This window comes from Eschrichtius robustus, chromosome 1 (genome assembly GCF_028021215.1).
Source record: "Eschrichtius robustus isolate mEscRob2 chromosome 1, mEscRob2.pri, whole genome shotgun sequence".
NCBI lineage: Eukaryota > Metazoa > Chordata > Mammalia > Artiodactyla > Eschrichtiidae > Eschrichtius > Eschrichtius robustus.
The window spans coordinates 37,970,994-37,994,493 of record NC_090824.1 but is presented as its reverse complement, the minus strand read 5'-3'; the positions used below and the strand labels follow the sequence as shown (position 1 = coordinate 37,994,493).

The 23,500-nt window shown below is 39.1% G+C and overlaps 1 protein-coding gene across 3 annotated transcripts in view; it reads right to left on the bottom strand.

Annotated features, from left to right (window-relative positions):
* Nucleotides 1-21,783, bottom strand: part of PPP2R5E (protein phosphatase 2 regulatory subunit B'epsilon) — a 151,268-nt gene extending 129,485 nt beyond the window's left edge. For 2 of the 3 annotated variants that reach the window (XM_068544337.1, XM_068544355.1), the window contains exons 1-2: nucleotides 21,174-21,783; nucleotides 18,816-18,979 (exon numbers count right to left, since the gene is read on the bottom strand). In XM_068544337.1, the coding sequence (XP_068400438.1) occupies nucleotides 18,816-18,972 (157 nt within the window). In that variant the 5' untranslated portion in view covers nucleotides 18,973-18,979; nucleotides 21,174-21,783. The remainder of the gene's footprint in view (nucleotides 1-18,815; nucleotides 18,980-21,173) is intronic. The other variant, XM_068544346.1, reaches the window with a different exon arrangement.
* Nucleotides 21,784-23,500: the final 1,717 nt, after the last annotated feature.

Below are 23,500 nucleotides of genomic sequence, written 5' to 3'. Positions count from 1 at the left end.
GGAAGCGAATGGAAGGTTTTGAACCTGATCTGACTTTTATTCGAAAAGTTTGCTCTGGCTGCTGTGTAGAGCACAGGGGGCAAGGGTGGAAGCAAGGGACCTGTAAGGAGGCAAAAGGTGATCATGGTCTGGACTCGGAGGTAGCACCAGAAGTGGTGAGAAGTGGCGGCAGATTCTACGTGTATTTCAAAAGGGAGACAATATCCACTGAACCAAGATCTGAAGTCCTCAGAATATCTGTGGCAGACTGCAAAAATGGCCACCAATTCTTTTCCTCCTTGTATTCATGACATCGCAGTATAATTTTACAGCTCCTCCCACAAAGGGGTGGAGTCTTTCTCCAGCCTTGGGATTTCAGCTCGCTTGTAACCTGCTGTGGCCAGTGGGATAACAGCAAACCTAATGCAAGAGATCTGAAAAGTACTTAAGCCTTAAAGCTTGTCCTCCCTCACTGCTTCACAGAACCCCACAACTTACCACGTAAAGAAAACCAGGCTAACCTGCCAAATGTTGAGACTCACACAGCCCAGACACCCCTGTAGCCACAGCCAATCAACGGTCAGCCAACCATCAGATATGTGAATGAGAGCATTATGCACCAACTGACTGCAGGTGCAAAAGTGAGCCCAGCAGAGGCCAGGACCATCACGTCGCTGAACCCAGCCCCAGCGGCCAAACCACAGAATGGTGAGCTAAATAACGGGCTGTGTTTTGAGCCACCAAGTTTTGGAATGGTTTATTAAACAGCAAAAGCTGATTCAATATCTTTTTACCCCCCCGGCAAATCGAAAACAAACCACTAAGCTCTCTTGGTTTCTCTAATGGCATTACACAAAAAGAAAATTTCAATTCTAAGGTAAATTGATACAGAATGGGTATGATATTGATCAGCTGATAAGCTGATTAAAAAAGGAGAGAGCACAAGTCACAAATTACTGTGTAGCTCATTAAAGTGTGGTGTATGACAGCCAGGGAGCTGAGTTCTTTGTGAAATAAAATCACCAAGATAAGAATCTCAGAAAACTGTGAGAATAAAAGATTTCACACCTATAGAATTTATCTTTTGAATGTCCTACACACCATTTCTGAAAATTACCAAGTACTTTACCCTCCTTCTAAACGTTAAAAATAATGCTTTTTCAAGGTTATCCAGATAGATGAGCAATTAAAGCTCTTCCCTTATAGAAAAGAAACCAATTATATTAAAGAGAGCACAAGTTGAGGTCACAGTTCCTTGACTGATACAGACAGATGGGTAGATGGATGATGGGTGGATGGAGGATGGAAGGATGGAAGGACAGACATACATACATCAATAATACTTCGATTATTAATTACCTTCAGTATAAATATTTATGCTGTATGGAAAGACTCCTGTATATATTTTCTCACGTTACAACTGAGGCTTAATCTAACAATCACCAATGTTAAATGGATCACTTTATTCCCACTAGTTTGCTTACTTTCACTAGTTTGGAAAACAGACACAGGACTACCGTTCTGTTTTTTAATTAATGTTTTTAAATGTCAAGGTAGAAAGTGAAACCCTCCATTCCTATTTCCCCAAAGATAATCACTCTTAGTCCACTCTCCCTCACAAAATATTTTTTTAAAAATTTGAAACCGAAGTATTTAATGGGTGAGGGTAAATCACCTTTTTTGGAACTGAAACAGAAACTGTTTAGATGGTTAAATGAAAGAGCTTGCCAGAGTTTAGGGGCTTAGTTTACGTTTGACGTTTGGAAATGGGTCTTCGGGAAGAAAGGAAATTCCTGGTGACAGATCTTGATTACCTCCGTTTCTGAAGCTATGCTCACCAAAGAAAGGCCTTCCAGGGTCACAGACTGGTCTATTCAGAATATACACTGCATCTCCTTTCAAGTACAAAGGACAAGGACAGATAGATTGAGTCTTATCAAAGCGTGCATGGCAAAATGAAGAGCCCAGAAAATGAGGTTTCTAGTAAAAGAAAATCTTCCCAAATACTGTACGGATTTTCAAAAATATGAACCATGAAGTGTGCTTCTCATGTTACTTAAAACTTTAGCAAGCCACATCGAATCCTTGCACCTCTTAATTATACTAATGAAGGGACAGAAACATGAATAACCTAACATTCACTTCTTCCTGAGTATTAAAAAAATATATAGGGGGTAGGAGGCAGGGGGTAGAAGCAGGGAGGGCTTCCTGCAACAGCCAACAGAAACTTTTCCTTTTTAATTATGTTTGCTTAAGGCTAGAATTAAAATAAGCTTTTTAGATTTCCTGAACACACACCAAACAACAGTAAAGACACACTGGGTGAAGAAAAAAGTCCACCTAAGAGGAAAGAGAAACTACACAGAGGACCAGGGTAGTAACTTTTACAGCACTTCTCTCTCATTAATCATGGTGAGCCAGAACCGGTGTGTCTGAGCTGACATAAATCCCTACAAGGCAAGAGGGGCCGAAGTGAGAGAAAAGACTAGAACATCCACATTCTCTCCCGCAGCTCACTCTTTCACTCAAACATCCCCCATCCAGAGGAGACTACACAAACGTGATGCTTTTCAGGTCCTAGGTTCTAGCCCAGGGGAAACTTCTCTATGGTGTATTTTAAGGAGAGCAGCAAAGTGCCAGGTTAGTGTCAGCAGCAATTACTGTGAACCGGCAAATCTGTTTGATCCAAACCCAAGATGTGACAGGAAACTGAGTTGGTTTTACTGTCAAGGAGGTACTAAAATTCATTTAATGTTTGCATACTATTTCTGCTTTTCAAAGCTGATCAAATAAAAATCACCCAGTGAAGACCCCACTATATTTTGATATCTTAACGACCACCATATTCATTCATTCTATAAACACTCACTCCATGTCACAGCCTGCTCTCAATCACAGCTGCAGAGACTAAAGATAAAACCAGAAGAGGAAGCCTTTCAAAGCACTTGGCAACATTTTTTTTTTAATATAAATTTATTTATTTATTTATTTATTTACGGCTGTGTTGGGTCTTCATTGCTGCGCGCGGGCTTTCTCTAGTTGCGGCCAGAGGGGGCTACTCTTCGTTGCGGTGTGCGGGCTTCTCATTGCGGTGGCTTCTCCTGTTGCGGAGCACGGGATCTAGGGACACGGGCTTCAGTAGTTGTGGCACGCGGGCTCTAGAGCGCAGGCTCAGTAGTTGTGGCGCACAGGCTTAGCTGCTCCACGGCATGTGGGATCTTCCCAGACCAGGGCTCAAACCTGTGTCCCCTGCATTGGCAGGCGGATTCTTAACCACTGCGCCACCAGGGAAGTCCAGCACTTAGCAACTTTTGATAATCCTTTCAGAGACTGTGCTCTGTCCAAAGCAGCACCATTTCAGCTAACCAGAGTGGGCCATAACCATAAACATTTGTCTTTTTTGTTTGTTTGGTTTTTTTATTGTGGTAAAAGTCACATAATATAAAACATACGATTTTAAACCATATTTAACTGTACAGTTCAGTGGCACTAAGTACATTTACATTGCTGTGCAACCCTCACCATCATCCATCTCCCAAATTTTTTACCTTCCTAAACTGAAACTCTGTCCCCATTAAACACTAACTCCCCATTCCCTCTTCCTACCCCCTCACCCCCACCCCTGCCCCTGGCATCTACCAATGTACTTTCTGACTCTGTGAATTTGACTATTCTAGGTACCTCGAATAAGTGGAATCAAACAGGATGTGTTTGCACCTAATGTATACTGGAATGCATTTTTAAGGTTAACTTACATAAACATTTGTCTTTAAAGTTATGCTCAGTTTATTAGACAACTACATTACACATTAAAATATATACTGATATATACATTTGTTAAAAGAATATTTAAGATACTAATCAGAAAACAAAAAGGAATGAGTCAGCACTGCTTTACATACATAAAGAATTCCTTTCCTACCTGAAGGATGGCTTCACTCAACAGGTACTCAATGAGCAGGGAAGATGTGAGGGGGGGGGCACTATCCTAGACAATGGGAATACAACCATAAATCGACATGGTCCCTGACCCCAAGGATGGAAATATCATGACGAGTGTCAATTACCAAGTGTCTACCATGTATGAGGTACTGGTCTAGACACATCACAGACATGGCCTCTCAAACTAATCCCGCAAGGCAGATATTATCACTTTACAGATGAGTAAACTGAGGCTCTGAGAAGGTCGTCTGTCCAAAGTCACCCAGTTTGCAAGGAAAACTGACTGGAATTCCAAGACTTTTGGCTGCTGGCTCACAAATCTATCCTCTTTCCATTAACTCTACCTTGCTAGACATGCAACATCTTTGTGTCTTAATCATCAGTCTCCCTAGCTTCCCATGCTACCTCTGTACTGCTGACCTGGTCACAGCTCAATACGGCCTGAAGTAAACCCACCTGAAAAAAAAAACTAAGCAAGAGAAACAGAGAACGAAAAACAAATGTTGAAATTTTGTTTTAAAAAATTTTCTAAACAGATGGGAAAATAAAGTCTGGGAACTGTCTCAAGCTTCAGTAAAGCTGAAGTCAAGCAGTATGGTGTACACATAAAGTGCCTTGCCTTGACTGAAGCTTTCTTTTTTTCAGTCTGTGAGTCTTTATTTTAAATCTTTAAGATAAAAAGTAAAAATTCAAAGTAGAACAGAAACATCAGTATCTACCAGCTCAAGGAGATAGGTAACTTGGAAGAGAGAGTTCTTTTCTGATTAACATTCCCATTCAACTTTGAACTGCCAGTGATTTCTTGGAGCCTTGGTTTCCCTCATTATATACCTACTTCAAATGTATGTACACTCTGCTTTTATGAATATTTTCAATTCACGGTCACTTATTTTATTTGAATTCATTATTTCTCAACAGAAACTGAAGACATATCAATGAGAATACTCATTATCTTGAGTTAAGTTTGAGAAAAGAGTGCTTTGGACATTGTAATAACCATAACTTCCCATGGGGGAAAAAGAAAACTTTCTAGGTCTAGGCCTGAATAAAGACTAAATACAGGTTTCACTGCTAATCAAAATTACACATACACAACAAATCCAAAATCTCAATTCATAAAAATAGCTTTAGGTAAAAACTCACAGGTGAAGAAAAACTTCTAATACACATGAAACTCATATTTTAAGCCACTTGTTCCAAAGATACTTTTGCAAAACTCCTAGTAAACTCTTTAGATTGGGAAGGGGTGGGGGGTGGGGATTGGTGTTTTGTTTTGCTTTGTTTTACAATTTTTCAGTGTTCCCACGAAATGAAAGGTGTTAGGTTGATAGCTATTTCCTATCTGTCCAGGTAGCATCCAACAACATCTTAACTCCATTTAGCAACCACCTACGGTCCCTCCTAATGTTTCACAGTGACAGTGTTCATTCAGTGTCATCACACACATGCAACTCCCCAACCCACCCTCCCCACAAAGCACCAAATGCACCAGCTGGGGAAGACAGGTGAACACAATGCTCTAGGTGAACATAATGCAATGCAGCTCACTCTTGGCTAGACTAGCCCTTGGGTTCAGTAATTTTTTTTTGACAGCTTCCAAATGTTACTTCACTCAAAAATTCATTTTAAATGTTCTCTAAAGTCCATTAGCAAATGTAATACATAGTGCTATACTGTTTTACTTAAACAATTTAGTCTGTGTATAGACTAAATAGATTTTAAAAAACAAAACACCCACTTCCCAAACATAGTATACAAAAATAGATCATCTTTACAGGATCCACTTGAAACCCAAGCCTTAAGATACAGACAATTAAGTAGTATTTATAAATAAATGATAATAACAGTAACGACAATGACAAAGATAGCTAACATTTATATAATACTTGCCATGATCTGGGCCCTGCTCTGAGCATTAGCTATATTAACTCATTCAATCCTCAAAACCACCCTGTGAAGAAGTTCTTGATCTCTCATCATTTCCAAATGAGTCAAGCTAAACATCACAACTTTCTCACCAAGAAAGAGGCAAATAACTACTTAATTATCCTTGCATTTATGGAGAAATGAGTATAAATCATTAACTATGATGCTATGATGTAAAATTATTCTCTTAAAAGACAGTACAAAATAAAAAAAGGATATCTTTCTAGCCAGGAAATGTATGTGGGTAAAGTGTCCTACCTACTTTAACACATAAAAGAAAATATTCCATTAAGTAAAACTGTAAAAAAATATAATAATTTTACCAAGAGTATATTAATATTAAATATAGATTTGCACTTAGAGGTGTGCACATGGACTCTAAAATCATTTTGAAATTCATTAACCACTAAGGTACAAGAGTGGTTCTTTAAGCCCTGACTGTCAAAAACTCCAGACTCTACAGTTTCTACTTATTTTGTTAGATTTCCCCACAAGTCACAGTCTGAGGTAATCACAGATTATGCTTTTTCCTTATGTAAACCACCACAAATTCAGTTCTGCTTCAAGCACTGGTACTGAAAAGCACTCACTCCACTCAATTTTCACCACCTACAGAATGCAGCACAGATAACACTCAATAATTTAAATCATAATAGCTCAGGAAAATTTAAAATTAGCAAATGACAAGGGGGTGGATTCGATTTTTAACTTCATTCAATTTGTCAAATTTAAAATACTTTCAATTATTTATTTTTCTCAATCTTTACAGTAACCATAACACTTACTAATGTTAATTGCTTTGCCTAACTGGTTTTACTGTTGCCTGCATTCTCATTTAATGAACTTTAAGTGGTGCTGACAATAATTCTAGCTCTGATCTTTCTACACCTTTCTCCTGTTAATGAATTAAATCTAATGTATTATGTTCCCCACTATTCCAAGCAGCAGTTCATAAAACAGTGAATTAAACACATGAAAACTTAAGATCATGCACTTTAATAACACAGTGCCATCTACAGAGTATGTAGCTGGACCTACAGATGGATTTTATTTAGTTTTTAAAGGACTTGATATCTTTTTTTTTTTAGTTGGTACATTTCATGTTTATAGTGTGAAAGTACATTGGTAATAATTTTCAAAAAGCAAGCAATGATTAGGCAATTTGTTTTCAAAGAAACCTCAGTATCATAAGATGACAAGCATGATGCTACCACAACAAGAGAAAAGAACTTTTTAAAATTCCAACTCCAATAATAAGACTATCTCAAAGTAATTAAAATGGTATTAATCATCACATATAACAAAAATTTTTTGAAGCATAACACAAGAATATATAAACATGAGGGAAAAATACTCATGACTAGGTAGGAGGTTTGTGGGTGATTTATATACTCTGTCGTTGTATATTTACGGCTATGTACAAATGCCCTCAGGGTCAAGGACAAACTTTAACCCAGCCTGGATGATTTGGCCCAACGACCTAAATAGCTCCATCAGTCTCTGACCTCCAGCTACAATGGCCTTTTCAGAAGAAGTACCTCATCAATCTTCTTGTTTTGCTCATCACTGTGTTCCCAGGACAGTGCCTAGTACATCACACCACACAGCAGAAATCTGATGAATGAATGAATGAACTGAATTACAGAGCCCACAGAAAAATTTCAAAAATGAGAATTTGAGGCCTTTGGATGTGACTGATTTAGCCAGGTCATATGCAGACTCCTTTCATAGCTATTTGCTTCATATATACTTTGAAAAATACCTGCACACCATTTATTTCATTCGAGTCTCACCATAATTCAAGAGTAGTACAGGGCCTACCACTCCTAAGCCCAAGGGTATTTAAAGTATATACCATTTCTAGAACATACCACTAAACCAGAAATGCCTAAACAAATTCCACCATTAGTTGAAATGTCTTTTACAACGTCAAAATATAAATCTAAACACAATAAAATATAGCTCTATCCCAAATCTTTAGGAAATAACTAACTCTAGATAGTAAAGCACAAGGTTTTCTCAGCAGCCAAAGGTTACATCAAGGTTCCTCAATAGCTAAAAACTTATAAACCTCCAAGAACCAGCCACACCCTAAACTGAAGCAACTAAGTTTTAGAACTTCATCTTAACTGTTATTGATTAAAATATCTTTAAGCTTTCTTAAAGCGAAATGAACTTTATTTATTTCTAAATGACTAGGTATCGTTAAAAACACCAGTTAGTTATACCACTTGCAGATGTAGTTGAAGAGGCAAACACAGATGAATGCATGGAAGACAAGGCAGAACAGAGAGTACTGAAACATCCTTTTACTTTTTAGAAAGTCCCTTGTATCAAACTGCTTTCAAGTCATTTTGACTTTTGCTCACAAATTAGGGAAAAACACCAATCCTTCTGATTCATCACTATATCTTTCCGAAAGATTAACTTGATGAGTCAAAGGTTGAAATAGCCTTCTGACCCACAAAAGAAGCTTCATTTTTGCTACAAATGTCCTTGAATTCAAAATACTCATTCAAAAAGAAAAGTGGTACATGCCTATAATGTGGAAGGTACAATCTAGCTGTGATTTCCAAACTGCTAATGTAAGAATGTATGAGAGGTCCTCTGGAGCCTGAAACCGCTCTGCACTCTCACTGTATATCCTTATTAGGTATGGCGAAGGCGCAACCCCTCCATTCCCAGATATTGTCTTCTGGGCTTGCTTTGGTGAAAGGCTAATTCCAAAGCCTGTATCTTCCTTGTTAGAAGACAGTACTTTTCCTGAAATGGTGGCAAGTCCCAATTTTCTCCACTTTCTTTTTAATGTTTTAACGTTTTACTTTGAACAGTGTTCCAGGCACTAGCAACGGCGAGTTAATTACATAAAATGTAACCTCACCTTAAGATGAAAGTCCTTCATGGTGCCTACATAAATGGATGAACTTTTGCCAGACCCCTTCCCTCACAACACTGTGAATTCTGAAACACGATGCAGGCCCACAGGAGTGACTCAAAGAAAGATCAATGGCAAACAGACAGACAAGGGAAGGAATATTTATTAGGCCACCGACCACACATTAGCAGTTTACCCACATCATCTCATTCCTCACAACCACCTTGGGATGTATGAGTCCCATTTTACAAAAGTGGAAACTGAGGCTCCAAAGAGGTTAAATACCTGATCTCAAATCACAGAGGCAGAATTATCACCCAGGCTTGAACCCATACCCTTTCCTACAATATGCTAGTTCCCAAAGATGGGAAGATGATGGTAAAAAAATACCACTGCCAGAACGCTACCTGTTTACCAAACTCTAACTCTCCCGCCTTTATGGTGACAGCATTTGTGTCCCACAGGGGTCCAGAGGGGCATCTCCCCCTCCCTGCCAACGTGCGGTGCCAGCGACCCTTCCTGTCTGCCTCTTGGTGGCACTGCCTTGGCCTCTCCACGGAGCTGAGTCTGTGCGGCCCGCTGCTCTTCCTCACCTCTTCCCTGTCACCATCCACCACCCAGTTCTACAGCCAGCCCCGCCGCTCCCCCCTCTGCTATTCTCCACTTCTCTTTCTCATCACCTCAGTCTCCTCACAGTTTTCAGGGTTCTTACAAGAGGTAGGAAGATGATTCACTTAATAAATCATCCCAGCACGGCATGAGCAAGAAGGCTGTTAGCTCCAGTGCTCACCTGTGTTCATCCACCACTAACGCACATAATGGAAAAGGCCCTGGCTTTGGAACCAGAGGGAACTGGGGTCCCAACTCAGGCTCTCTCCACCCGCAGTCAACAGCAAACATCCCTTGTTCTTGGTGTTGTTGGGAAGCTTCAATGAGACACCATGTGGTACCTCACCTGGCACATAGCAGGACCAAGAGATACTGCTTCTCTTCTCCTTCACTGGTTACTAAATTATTTCTTCACCAGCAAAGATAACCTGAGTTTCTCCTCCCGACTTCTTCCAGGTCCACAGCTGTTCCAGAGAAAACGCTATTTTACAGGCACTCTCAATTTTACCAACGGTAGTTCTACTCACCCAGCTTAATTTTTCAAATGACACTGATCAAAAATTTCCAAACAACCACACTGGAGTCATGTAGTAACTTCTACCCTCAAATACCTTTTAAAATTCTGTTTGGTATCAAAAAGAATTAAAAATCAAAAAAAAAAAAAAGAATTAAAAATCAGAAAACACATGCAGGAGAAACCTCTTGACATGAGATCTCCCTTCTGCAGAAAGGAATTATATGACAAATTCTCTCTCTCTGCTCTGAGTGAGGAAACTGACACCTACCACCCAAGGCAATGGTTGCTAGCCTTTAGGGAAACTCCTTTGAGAATCTGATGAAAGCTCTAAACCCTCTGCCCCCAAAAAATGTCAGTCTGCACAGAGACACAAAAACTGCCTGGAATTTCAAGAGGGTTAAGGACACTCTAAAACCCACCCATCAACAGCAAAATAAGAGCCCTCGACAAAGAACCTTCTGTGATACTCCTTAAACTGGCAAAATCCTCAACTCAGATTTTAAGGTGCAATAAATTCAAAAGCCTAAACAAAAACCTCAAGAAGATAAAGAAAGAAGTTTTCTCATTCACTCTCCACATCTGGCTCCAATGTCAACTCTTTCTGGCTCAAAACAGAAAGCTACAAAATTAACGGGGCTCAAAACCTGAAGAGAAGGTTCTCTCTATTAAGCAAAATGTCAAAACAAAGATGTGTTCAGGGTTAGTGAATGTGCTGGGAGGGTGGGCAAAGGAAAAGGAGGTAAAAAAAATTAAGTATTAAGAACATCTACGCATTTCATTTTCCAGTATCATCCTTTTTAACTTTCTATGTCTGTGTATATTCTTAACGTGCATTATATATTCGTATAATAGCACATGTGTACAACATATAAACAGAAATATACATTATTTTTACTGATAGGAGTAAGCAATCACAAAAAAAGTTTGCAGATCCTGTCCTACTAGACAACTGCCAAAATGAGTTTACCTAACAATAATTTCTCCTGGTTAACTCTCCACAAATGGAATTCCCCTTGAAAATAATCACATGAGCCACCTTAAGTTCTTATTCCTGAAATGAGAAGTCAGTTTCAAACTGATGTTGACTAAACAGTAATGCTGAGATTGTTCCACAAGAACCAGTTCTCCTTTTTGCTTTAAAAGTCTAATTCTCACAGCTCCACATACTCCATATTTTTCTTCCTTAAGTGTAAATAATTCATGTAATGTATTAAAGAAATAATCAACTGAAAAACACTGGTATACATTTTCCACTACACAGTTCTTCCTATAATTATAATAGTTAATATTCTTCAACTCCTACAACATCGCCAGCACTGAGCTAAATGTTTTACCTGCTTGATGGCACTTAATCTGACTTTATGAAGTGGGTTCCTCTCCCAATTTTGGAGATAAAAAAACCAATGCTTGGAAGTCACATGGCTGTGAGTGGACCTAGAATCCGAACCTACGTGTGTGTGACCCCAGAGCCTCCATTCTTACCTCAGAGAGGCCACCTGCCTCCCTCAGGTAATATGTTACATATATTAGGTATATACTGTTATATATTAGGTAATAATATAATAATATTATACTGTTTAATTAATAAGTTCCTTTATGCATAATTCTACTATAATATAAAAATAAGATCCCTGTCTTGTTTTTATAAAATCTTACAATACAAAAGGTAGAAAAATATTTTTAAGTGGTAAAAGAGAATGTCATTGCTGGCAAACAAACCAAAGAACTACTTTAGTTAGCCTTTTTGTAATATCTAGAAACTTTACTGTTTTTTTTCAAGCACTACAAAATCTAGTTAATATTAAGAGCTTACATTATTATAAAAGTTTTAAAGACAAGAGAAAATTTGACCATAAAACACTGCTCTGAAAGTCCATTATAACATCAGATGTGCTATTCTCTCTTAAACTATATAAAGAAAGAAAGCCTGGTGATCTGATCAGCCCATAATTCAGTCCCCAAACACCAGCAGAAAAAAGAAATTTCACTGTACTTAACATCTTAACTTCTACAAAATGAAAGTGATGAATCCCCTAAGTAAAAGGAATGACTCTTAGTCTGTCATACATAAAATCCACTCCATCCTCTCCTCCACAAGATATGACTTCTGTTTTTAACCTGAAACATGCAGAATTACCAGAGAAGAAAACCACTCTCAGCTTTTTAAGTGAACACTCAGCAATTTGATCCTTTAAAAATAAAGTCTTCATTAAACAAGTTTATAATTTTGTGTAAATTACTAGTTAAAATAAAATCTGCATGGCCTGGGTTTGGGGGGCAAAATTTAATATTTAGAAAGGAAAAATAAATGTCTATAGTGCTATTACTAATAACCTAGATGTTTTCAACTAACAGTGTTCATTCATTTACCAGCAAATACTTATTGAATACCAACTATGTATGAGGCACTGATCTAGCCCCTAGAGATTAGAGAAACAAGGTTTCCACACCAAAGATTATATTCTCATGGGGGAGGAAAAACAGATAACATACAAGTGAACAAAGATAAAGTAATTTCAGATTATAAATATGATGTAAAAAACAACAGAGTGATAGAAATGTCAAAGAAGACTATTTTTAAAAGTGATGAAGGATGGTCCCTAAGAAGGTCCCATTTGTGCTGAAACTTGAAGAATGATACAAAGTCAAGAGAAGAAAGTTCTAAGTAGAAAAGGACCACCTCACCTTAGGAGAGGTTTCATTTGGCACCTTAATATTTTTATGCCCTGGATGGGTTATATCCTGGAGAGACCCATTTTATGATGAATTCTGTTTAAAGCTTACAATATTTATTGGTAAGTATCCAATGCATCTGCGCACACATAAAGCTAACATGATACTCAGGAAAAACAATAATAATAATAATTCCCAATCTTTTGGTCTAAGCCAAAAGCTCTTAACTCTGGGGAAAGAGCAGGAATGGTAGAGCTAAATCTTTGAAAAGTTGATGAAAGCAATGAACTCTATCCTCCAAAAAAAAAAAAAAAATGCACCTACACAGAAACTTTACATATAATTTTAGGAGGTTCTTAGAAACTTGAAGCCCATCCACGATGCACACACCCTATCCCCAACGAGAAATCCATGAACCCTAGGTTAAGAACTAAGCAGTAATTATCACACTCAGATGGGACGGATATGAATGCAAGCTGCTTACCCTACTTTTAAATGATTCACAAATCAGGAACGCTTACTCTCAATTTATTTTGGCCCACATAAGACATTGTATGGGAATTTTCTCTACGCTACAGAAACAAACTATTAGGAGGTATAGATATAGATATAGATATATAAAATTCTCACCTAAAAGTGAATGAAATGCCTCTTCACTACAACTAGTATAATCTTTCGCACATGATAACAGTGTCATTTGATACTGGTTTTGTGCAAGATCTTATAATTTCTTCCCCCAAAGAAATATATTACCACACTGCTTCAAGGGCTGTAAAGCTGAATATTAACACCTATTAACTTACAGATGTTCTTCTGGTTCAAAAGCAAAGCTCATGATTATTTTTTTAAAACCATTCACACATACACACACACTCACACTACAATTTAGTTGCCTAAGGAATATACATCAATTACAAATGAACTTATTTACAAAACAGAGACAGACTCACAGACATAAAAGACAAACTTATGGTTCCCAAAGAGGAAGATGGGTGGGGGGAGGGGGGATAAAGCAGGAGTTGGGGATTAGCAGACGCAAACTACTATATATAAGATAGATAAACGACAACAAGGTCCTACAAAGAATTATATTCAACATCTTGTAATAAACTATAATGGGAAAGAAAAAAAAAGAACATACATCGTTAATCTAAGGTACAAACTAGATCAATGGTTCTTAACTTTTTTGATTCAGACACCCCTTTGAGAATTTGAAAAATGCTATGGAATTATCCCATTTAAAAAATGGACAAATGCATACAAAATGTGCATATAATTTCAGCCTGCTCAATGCATTTCAAATTCATTCAAGGGTTTAAGAATACCTACAATACAAGTATATTATGACTGGCTGTTTCTGGGAAGGGGAGCTAATTAGGAAAACCGACTTGGGAGGAGGATTTTCCATTATACATCCTTTTGTATCTTTCGGAATTTGAACCATATAACTGTATTATCTATTCAAAAAACGAGTAAGTCAAAAAGCACTACACTAAAAAATGTGGCAGGATACCAATGCAGAAGGTGAAAAACCGCCACGTAAAGATGTTTAAAATAACTAGTCTACTAAATTCAACACATTTGCACACTGTTTCTTCGTATTTGGGGGTTGAAAAAGGTTCATGACCTCAAAACTATGCTCTTGTTTCATAATTTTCAGAGAAATCTCCAGTTTCAACTTTTTTGCTAGGAAAATACAAAAAGTCAAATAATAATTTCACATTATTCATATTGTAACTTCTGAAATCCCAGTTAAACGACAACAGCTAGTAATGTATTGAATGTGGTACTGCCGCATCTCGATTTTTATTATCATCCCCATTTGACAGACAAGAAAACCAAGCTTTCAAAAGCTAACTCGCTTGCCCCAGGCAACACAGCTAGTGAGCTAGCCAGGACTCTTGCAGGCAACAAAGCCCGTGTACTTCCTCCCATGCGACACCATGGCATAACCTACAAGGAAGACAGTGAACGCCAAAATCAAGGACATTATTTCTTAGGAGATCATTCGCATTATAAATACAGTTTAGAGCACTAGTCCACTATAAAACTGGGAATTCTATCTGTATGCTCCTTTACACTACACAAAGCAGATACAGATGAAAGAGACGAATTATCCCATCCAATAATTTTAAAAGCACACAAACTAGTTTTAACTTGGAATTTTTCAAGTCCTTACAAACTGTCCCCCTATAAAATAAAAATGTAAGCTGAATCATAAGCATAGAGTTAAAAAAACATCAGAGAATTAGTGTTATAGAAATACGTTACCAATCTAAAGGTTTCAACACCCAGGGGCAAAGAGTTTCTTTCTGCTGAACAGCACCTCTAGCCATCAAAGTTTTTGGAGTGTTTGATACTGACTGTCCAAACTATGAGCAAAATGCTTTAGAAACATATGATGAATTGTGAGGCTAGCAACAATGATGCCACTTTCATTATAATCCCATTTTCAAAGAGGTGGTAGCTTTCAAAAACATCTCACTCATATCTAAACATATATAATCGTTTAAAGTTAAAAAGAGAAGGAAACATGGCGTGGGTAGAAAACATAAACCACCTAACCAGATACGACTACTCCTAGTAGTTATTATTATTTATTATTATTGCTATTATTATTAATGTGTGTGCGTCTATTTGCCTAAGTGTTTATTTTGTCCTTATGCAGCGACTTACCTAGGTAACTGTCAAAGCTTGCTTTATGTCCTGCTGTGCAGGCACCCAGAAAGCATCCAAGTCTTTACTTTCTTATCAAGCACATAAGGCACTCAACCTCTACTGAATTTCCCTTATCAGGAAAGTGAGTAAAAGTCCTTCAAGCTCAAAAACTTTAGGACCTTCTGAAAATATTTTCAGAAGTACTTTATGGAGAAAACTCAAATGTCTACATGTCAAGGTCTATCCTGCAATTTCACAATTGCAGGAAAAGCCAGGTCACTCTGATATATTTACACAGAACTACATGCTGGTGTTGCTGTCTACAGAAAAATAACATCATGGATACAAATTTCAAAACCCCACCTAATAGGAAAAGAGCAAAAGAGATGAAACTTTCCTTTCACTTTGTTACAGTTCTGCAAGTGAAGAGACTTTTAAAATGCTAAGAAATAATGGCAGTGTTACTTATAAGTCAGTCAAATATTATGAGGCATATAATAAGCATTCTTATAAAGCAAACACACAAAACAAGTGATCATTAATGAATACCTAATTTTTGAGCTTTCAAAAATTATATATTAAAAAGATGAGCTACATAATTACTATGTTTACACAATTTCCGTTTTCAAACTCCCCTAAAATTAAAGACCTTAAGGACATGTTTTTTCTTTACTCTTTAAAGCAACCCCCAAAATTCAACTACAGTTTATATTGTACCCCCAAATAAAATTAACTTAAACCTTCCAATTCAGTCAAAACAATTCTATAGAAAATTAAATCAATAACTACCCTTTGGCATGCATATATAATTTATTCTGGTTTTTCCTAAGAAAATGGCAAAAAAAAAAAATTCCTTTTATGTTTTCCTTATATTTCATAAACTACCTCCTAAAGTTGTGAGAAGGCACACAAATAAAACTCAATCCATTGTAAGGAAAACAAATGTCATTTAACAAACTCTTTACATTCACTATAATAATCAAGAACAAATACACATTTCTAAAATCTATACATGATTGTACTTCTTTGTTATTCTACAGATATGGAAATCTAATTTATGGAATGCTTCCCGGAATATTTTCCCAGAACGTGCTTATTACACAAGAATCACTTGTAGTCTGTCTGGAAATTAAGCTTGTGGATGTATGTAGTGTTATATGATCTTGTTGCTCTCCAATGCTCCTATGCTGGCAAAATATACAAGTTCACAAAAATCATACTCTTGGAGAGCAGAATTCTTGGAAATTTTACAATACTATCAGACTCCACTTAAAATATGAGAAAAGGATATACAAATGGCCAAAAAGCACATGAAAAGATACTCAATGTCACTAATCATTAGAGAAATGCAAATAAAAATCACAATGAAATACTACTTCATACACATTATGATGGCTATTATCAAAAAGAAAAAAAAAGGAAAAGAAAATAACAAGTGTCAGTGAGAATGTGGAGAAATTGGAAGAAGCCTTGGGTATTGCTGGTCGGGATGTAAAATGGTACAGCTGCTATGGAAAACAGTATGGCAATTCCTCAAAAAATTAAACATATGCTCCAGCAATTCTTCTGAGTATATACCCAAAAGAAGTGAAAGCAGGGACTCAGAAAGATATTTGTACACCCATGTTCTCAGAGCAGCGTTATTCACAATCACTGAAAGGTGGAAGGAACTCATGTATCCATTGACAGATGGATAAACAATATGTGGCATATATATACATACACACACGCACACACGATGGAATATTAGTCAGCCTTAAAAAGGAAAGAAATTCTGACACATGCTACAACATGGATGAATCTTGAGGACATTACGCTAAGTGAAATAAGCCAACCACAAAAGAGACAAACATTGTAGGATTCCCCATATAGGAGATACCTAGAGTAGTCAAATTCACAGAGACAGTGGTGGTTGCAAAGAGGTTAGGGGGAGGGGTAATGGGGAGTTAGTGTTTAATGGATACAGAGTTTCAGCTAGGAAAGATCAAAAGTCCGGAGATGAGTGGTGGTGATGGACGTACAACAATGTGACTGTACCTAATGCCATGCTTCATGCACACTTAAAAATAGGTAAAATGGTCAATTTTATGTTATATATATATTACAATTTTTTTTTAATGAGATAAGAAACAACAAAATATTAAAACATGTGCCAAATTCTTCTCACACATGCTTCTTTCACTACCCACGAAACCAACACCATGGCTCTGAGTGGTCAGTTAAGTTCTAATTTAAATGTTTACCATGGGCCCCAAGAAATTAATATAACAAAGTTTAAATCTGTTCTAACCCTAAGAAAGTTTAAACTGCTTCCTCAGAATAAAGTCCTTTGCCAGATATAGACACTAATAGCTATTACATGTCTATTTCAGATTAAATAAACTACTAAAGAATCCAATATACCTCCCAACTTTGTATTTCAAGTACAGTTACTTTTATCCCTAGCGAGTTTTTCCTTCATTTTTCTTCCAAAGCCTCATAAAGATTATTTTCATTTTTACCAGCAAAAACTTTAGCCAAAATTTTCTCCCCCCAGACTCATACTAGCTCATCTTCATTAACTGCAGATATATCATCTTTACAGTAATAGTATTCATTTCATGTTTACCAATTTCAAGTATAAACATGGAAATCTCATTTATGAATCTCCCTCCCTTAAAAAAAAATGTTCATACGGGAAAAACAGAAGTTTGAAATATCCTAGGCTACATTTTGAGGATCTTTTCTAGTCACACTACAGTTTTTCTTTTAATACCTTCTGATTTCACAAATTGTTACAGAAATATATGTTCACTAACTAACTAGCAACCAAGTTTTTTGATTTCCTCTGCGCCACTAAAGTGCATTGTATTGTTCACGTCCCCTTTCTCCTCACTCTTAAGTGTTCAGCAGACAAAAATCTACCTTCAACAGTAGATTCTAATAGCGCCATGCTATAAATGCTATGTTCGGATACATTTCAAACAATGCTTGTTCATAAACATAAAGCAAACTGATAAAAATTAAATGGAACAAAAAGTACCCACATACTCAAACAAAAGGTAAAAGGTTTAATTTAGAAAAAAAAGTTCTCATATTAATTCCATAAACAATACGATCATCAAATATTTTTTCTATTTGTACTATCTGAAAACAAAAATGCATGTAATCAATTACTGACCATTTTTTCTCAATTTTAAAAACTGAATTATTTCAAACATCATTTTCTATATGTAAGTTAATGGCACCATCTCCTCTACTAGGTCTACCTCCTGTGATTAAAACTGTACAATTTGTAGTTGTCACTGCATACAATGTATACATATAAATGTCAACAGAAGACAATAAGAAAAACACAGACCCAGACCTCATAAAGTTTCTGTGGCATTCAGTTTTTCTACTTATCAGTGTGAGAGATTCTCTGATAATAAGTTTCTTTTCATTTGTCCATGGCTATTTATATTAAATTGAACCCTTTAAAAGGGGGAGTGGGTGTATCTGGTCACACACCAATAATTTCAACATATCGGAAACCTCCATCCCTTCAATTTGCAACACGGAATTTTAACAAATATGGAACGCTACAAAAAAGAAAATTATATACAGATACAAAAGGATCAATTGAAAAGGAATCCATCACCTGGTCATGAGCCTTACCTTTTAGCAGCGGCAGAGGTGTTAACTCAATAGGCTTGCCTTGAGACCTAAACTGTGAGGAACTTTGCGACCTCTTCTGTCTGGCTTTTCTGACGGACTTCCGAGAAAATCCGTCTACTTTATCCACTGATGGAGGAGTAGTTGGTGCTGAGGACATATCCCTACTGAAAAGAAAGAAGTATCATCAACACATTCCCGAGGAAGAAGCATACAAGTGAGTTACTCAAATTCTAAAATTCCCATACACTATTTTTGAAAATGGGAATATGTTTAAAAGAAAGCAAATAAAATCAATTAAGAGCAGTCATATGTTCCATGGGAAAACAGAAAAACTTGGTGGAAAATAGAATATAAGTACTATATAAGCAATATTGTAATGTTAATACATTGTGCTACTCCCACTACAATATGCATTAAAGATGTTCATTTATACTTGAACATGTACTCATTTTCTAACTGCACAGCTCTTCTCATCTTGAGATCCTGAAGTAATTGAGGAACTATTCTGCAGCTACAAAATTTCCATCCAAACATTTTCCCAAGATAGTTAATATTATGAATGGGCTCCAGAGTTGAAACTCTTATGGTACTTCAAGAATCTACACCAATGTATCACAGCAAGGTGAAATTTACAATTTCGCAACTACCAAGACATGACTTTTAATGCAATGTGCTGTGTTAGCTATGATAAACTACACCACACCACAAAGGAGGACAAGCTAGGCTACTTTAAACAGAACACATAAAAGGCATAATTAAAATCATTTCGAAGAAGTCTTCTTTTTGAATGAAGCCATCTGAAGTTACTAAAGCTTAATAAACAAAACTATGATGAAATGGTACACCAAAGTTGAAATAAAAACAAATTCACAGCCTACTTAGACAACCAAGTTGAGTTCCCTTGAAGTTCATCATCAAATATTAATTTTCATTCTATCAAACTAATGGAACTGAACAGTTCTTTGGGATTTTTTTTAACATTCTCAAATCATTAAAATGAAGGCTATTTCCTAAAAGTAACAAGGATTAAGCTCAGTTTCATTCACCAATTTAAACAGATGCCATCATTTCTATGGCACTGAGGCTCCATGCTCCATGCAAGATTAATGGCAGACTTGAATAGAAATAACGCACATGGGGGAAATGCTGAAATGCAATTACTCACCTGGCATTCCAATACATAACATAAGTGTTTTTTAACCTCTAAATAAAAGAGTAAGGGAGTTTCTTCCTGAACGTATGAGAATAAAAAGTTACCTGGATTAACTGGATTCTGACAAAGTAAAAATAACAAAAACATAAACAAAAAACAAACAAAACCATATGATGTCGAGGTTTGGAATTTTGAAGTCTGTTTGGTACTCCTTTTTAAAAAAAGTTTTTAGCAATCTCCTTTAGCCTTAAATAAAATGTGATAGATAAAAAGGAATTACAAACCATGAATGATTATAGAAGAAGTAAGATGATTTAAAAATTCATAATGACTGCATCTGCAAGAAGCTCCACATCAATTTGTATGTTGTAAATTTAGGGGCTGCTTTTCCAATCTGGTATGTGAATTATTCAGACTACATTTAACCCTCACAACACAAGATTTCCGTAAATCGTGTTCCGCCTCCACTCTTTTTGTCTCTCCTTTATTCTTTATCTCCCATCTCTAAAGATGATTTACTGGTAGCAAAAAACAAATTTTTTTTAATCATTTGCCCCTTTTGCCCGCGGCCCAGGATAAACGTCAAGGATCTCAACCCTAAAGCGCTGCAGAATTGAACGTGCAGTAGCAGCGGGTCCGTACAAAGCCCGGGGAAACAGGTTTCGCCCTGGGCTAGGACGCCCGAAGCTTTATCATCCTCTAAGCATTGGGCACGGGGCATTTCCAAGGTACAGGATAACCTAAAGGGGGTACTGGGTGGAGGAGAAAGGCAGAGAAGAGGTTGGTCTGTAGGGATGCTCACATACTCCGTTTGCTCCCACCCCCTCCCGCCCCCCACGCCACCCCAAGCCCTGGAGAAGATAAGCTGCTACAAAATCCTTCTCACTACACCAATCCCCCTTTCCTCCCCCCCGCCCCCGTCAGTGGATAAAGGGGGACAAGAATACGCCTCCAATGCCGGAAGGTGGAGAAAAAGGGGGGTGGAGGGCAGAGTGAATGAAAGGCATCATCAGAAGCATCTGCAGGTAAATCAGACAAGTGGGACCGGCGCTCCCTCTCCCGCACCTCACCCCATCGCACCCCTCGCCGGCCCAGGCCAGGCCTTCCCCAGGCCGGTGCCCTGCAGGTTCCCCAGGAGGTCGGGTAAGAGGCAGGAAAGGAGGAAAGGAAGCAGACGAGCCGCGGTGCTGGAGGGACTAAGTTACCTTGAAGCTTCTGGAGAAGAATCCGAAGATGATCTGTGGTTTCGGAGGGGCGGGAGACGGGAGAGAGGGCCGCAGCGGGGGCGGGTGGCGGGACCGGGGCGTGCGGGGGGAGGTCCGGACAGCGGCAGGGAGCCCGGGGCGACGGCTGTCCGGAGCGGCGTCCCTCCGGTTCCGCGGCAGCGGCGCCTCTAGGCCTCACGGCAGGACCTGAACCTCAGCGCTCCGGCGGCCTCACGATCCTCCCCCGCGGGCCCGTCCCATCAAATCGGCACCGACCCCGCTGCGGCTCCGCCGGTGGCTCCTCGCTCACATTCCCGGCGGGCGGCGCCTCTGCTCGTTGCCCCGGACCCGGCGGCTGCAGCGACGACGAGGGGAGGGGGGAAGGGAGGGAAGAAGAGTGGATCCGCAGCGGCAGCAGGAGGAGAAGGAAGGAGAAGAAGGAGCCGCTGGGGCTGGAGCCGCCGCTGCCAGAGCCGCCGTTCGGTGCCCGCGGTGGGTCCCCGTCAATGCCCCTTTCTCTCTCCTATTGTCAATATCACCGGGCAGCTGAGTCCATGGCACACGCGCAACCGAACCTTCTGGCCAGCAGCGCCCGCCTCCAGCGCCCACTCACTGGAGGCTTCAAACGGGAAGCGAGGTCTCACTGGCCGGCGTCCGCCTTCACTCCCTTGTCAGCATGTTGGGCTGAGACCCGATCAGGGATTGGCGGCGGGGGGGCGGAGAAACAGGAGGGTGGGAAGAGAGGAGGACGAGGATTGGGCTGAGGCGAGAGGGACCCGGATGCAACCGCGATCTCCGGCCGCGCTGCCGCCGCTTCCGCCAGGCGGTGGGGTAGGCTGAAGAGGGGAGTCGCCGCCGCTGCCAGGCCTGAGAGGAGCTCCTTAAACCCGGAGGGGTGCGCCTGACACCAGTGCGATGGGTTTCCGCGCTGTGCGGATCCTCTGGGCGGCGGTCGTCTGCAACCTGAGGATTCCAAGGGCAAGGGTCGGCTAAGGGTGGGGGCGTCCCTGGCCCTTGATTCCTCCCCTTTCAGCGGCGAGGCTGGCCCTTCCGGACTCGAGGAATCCCATTCGGACGAGAACCAAAGCCGCATAGAACGAAAGAAAGGCAGCCTGGGTGCCGCTGCCTTTGTAGATGGGCCCCTCGCAGCCCGGGGCTGTAAAACCCCCAGCAGTCGCTCTCCGCTCCACCTTGTGGGAGGCCTGGCACGGAAATCTGAACCCCTGGGGCCCGGCCAAGGGTTGGGTGTCGCTTCGAATTCTCTCTCGCCTAGTCTCCTTTTCCCTAAACCTCTGTTTTGAATATCAGCTCCCTGGAGCTCCTGCAAGCCTGGTTGGGGCCAGTTCAGTGTAACTTGTGCAGGTGGGAACGCGGTCTCTACGCTCTGTGATCATTTATTGAGATCGACCTCTTGGGCCCACCCGCTGTACAGAGTTCAGGGAAACCCAGCTTCAAACTGAGGGAGCTTGGGAGCTCTTCAAGTGGCAAGTTGGATCCGAAAGAGTTTATGGAGAAGGCTTCACTTAACTCTAGCTAGAACAAGTGATAAAATATTTAGAGATATGTTTGCATCCTTGATGAGTCCTAGGCCAAGTGGTGCATTTCCAGAGAATATTCTTGGACTCTTGCTCTATTTGAGTGGATTCTACGTATGTCTTTTGAGAGGGTTAAAAAAAAAAAAAAGGAAGGAAGGAAGGAAGAAATTCTTAATGCTAAGTACAAATGTCAGGGTACCAAATGTTCAAAACTTGGAAAATGAAAAATAATAACGTTTATAATCCTTCAACCCAGAGATAACCACTGTTAGCATTTTGGTGTACTTCTGTCCAGTATTTTTTTTCTTTAAAATTGTGTATTCCGTTCTGTAGTTTTTCCCCTTCGCATTATATCATGTTTTCTATACAGTTAGGAAATAGAACTATATATAAATAAAACTGTAACATATTATACAACTGACAATAACAAAAAAATGCATTGTATTTCTCTTGTTTGTGTTATTTAGCGCTCAAGTGTTGCAGATTTCTATGCACATCCCCAGAAATGGGTCTTGAATGGAAGAAGTTTTTTTGTGCCATTGAAATTTTTTTTAATTCCTGTTTTGAACTGAAATGGGAAACAGGAAAAGATGGTGCTCTTATATGGAAGCAGGCTTCCTCTACTGACTCCAGGTGATTGGTCACTGTATAGATAGTGTCTGTGTTTGCTCTGAAAAGTTCACCTCCCCTAGGCCTTACAAAACTGGCTAGAATACCAGTCTCCTTGCCACCTGCAAGAAACTTACATTTCCACATCTCAGTTTCCCATACCAGTCTTCATGAAAAGTTCAG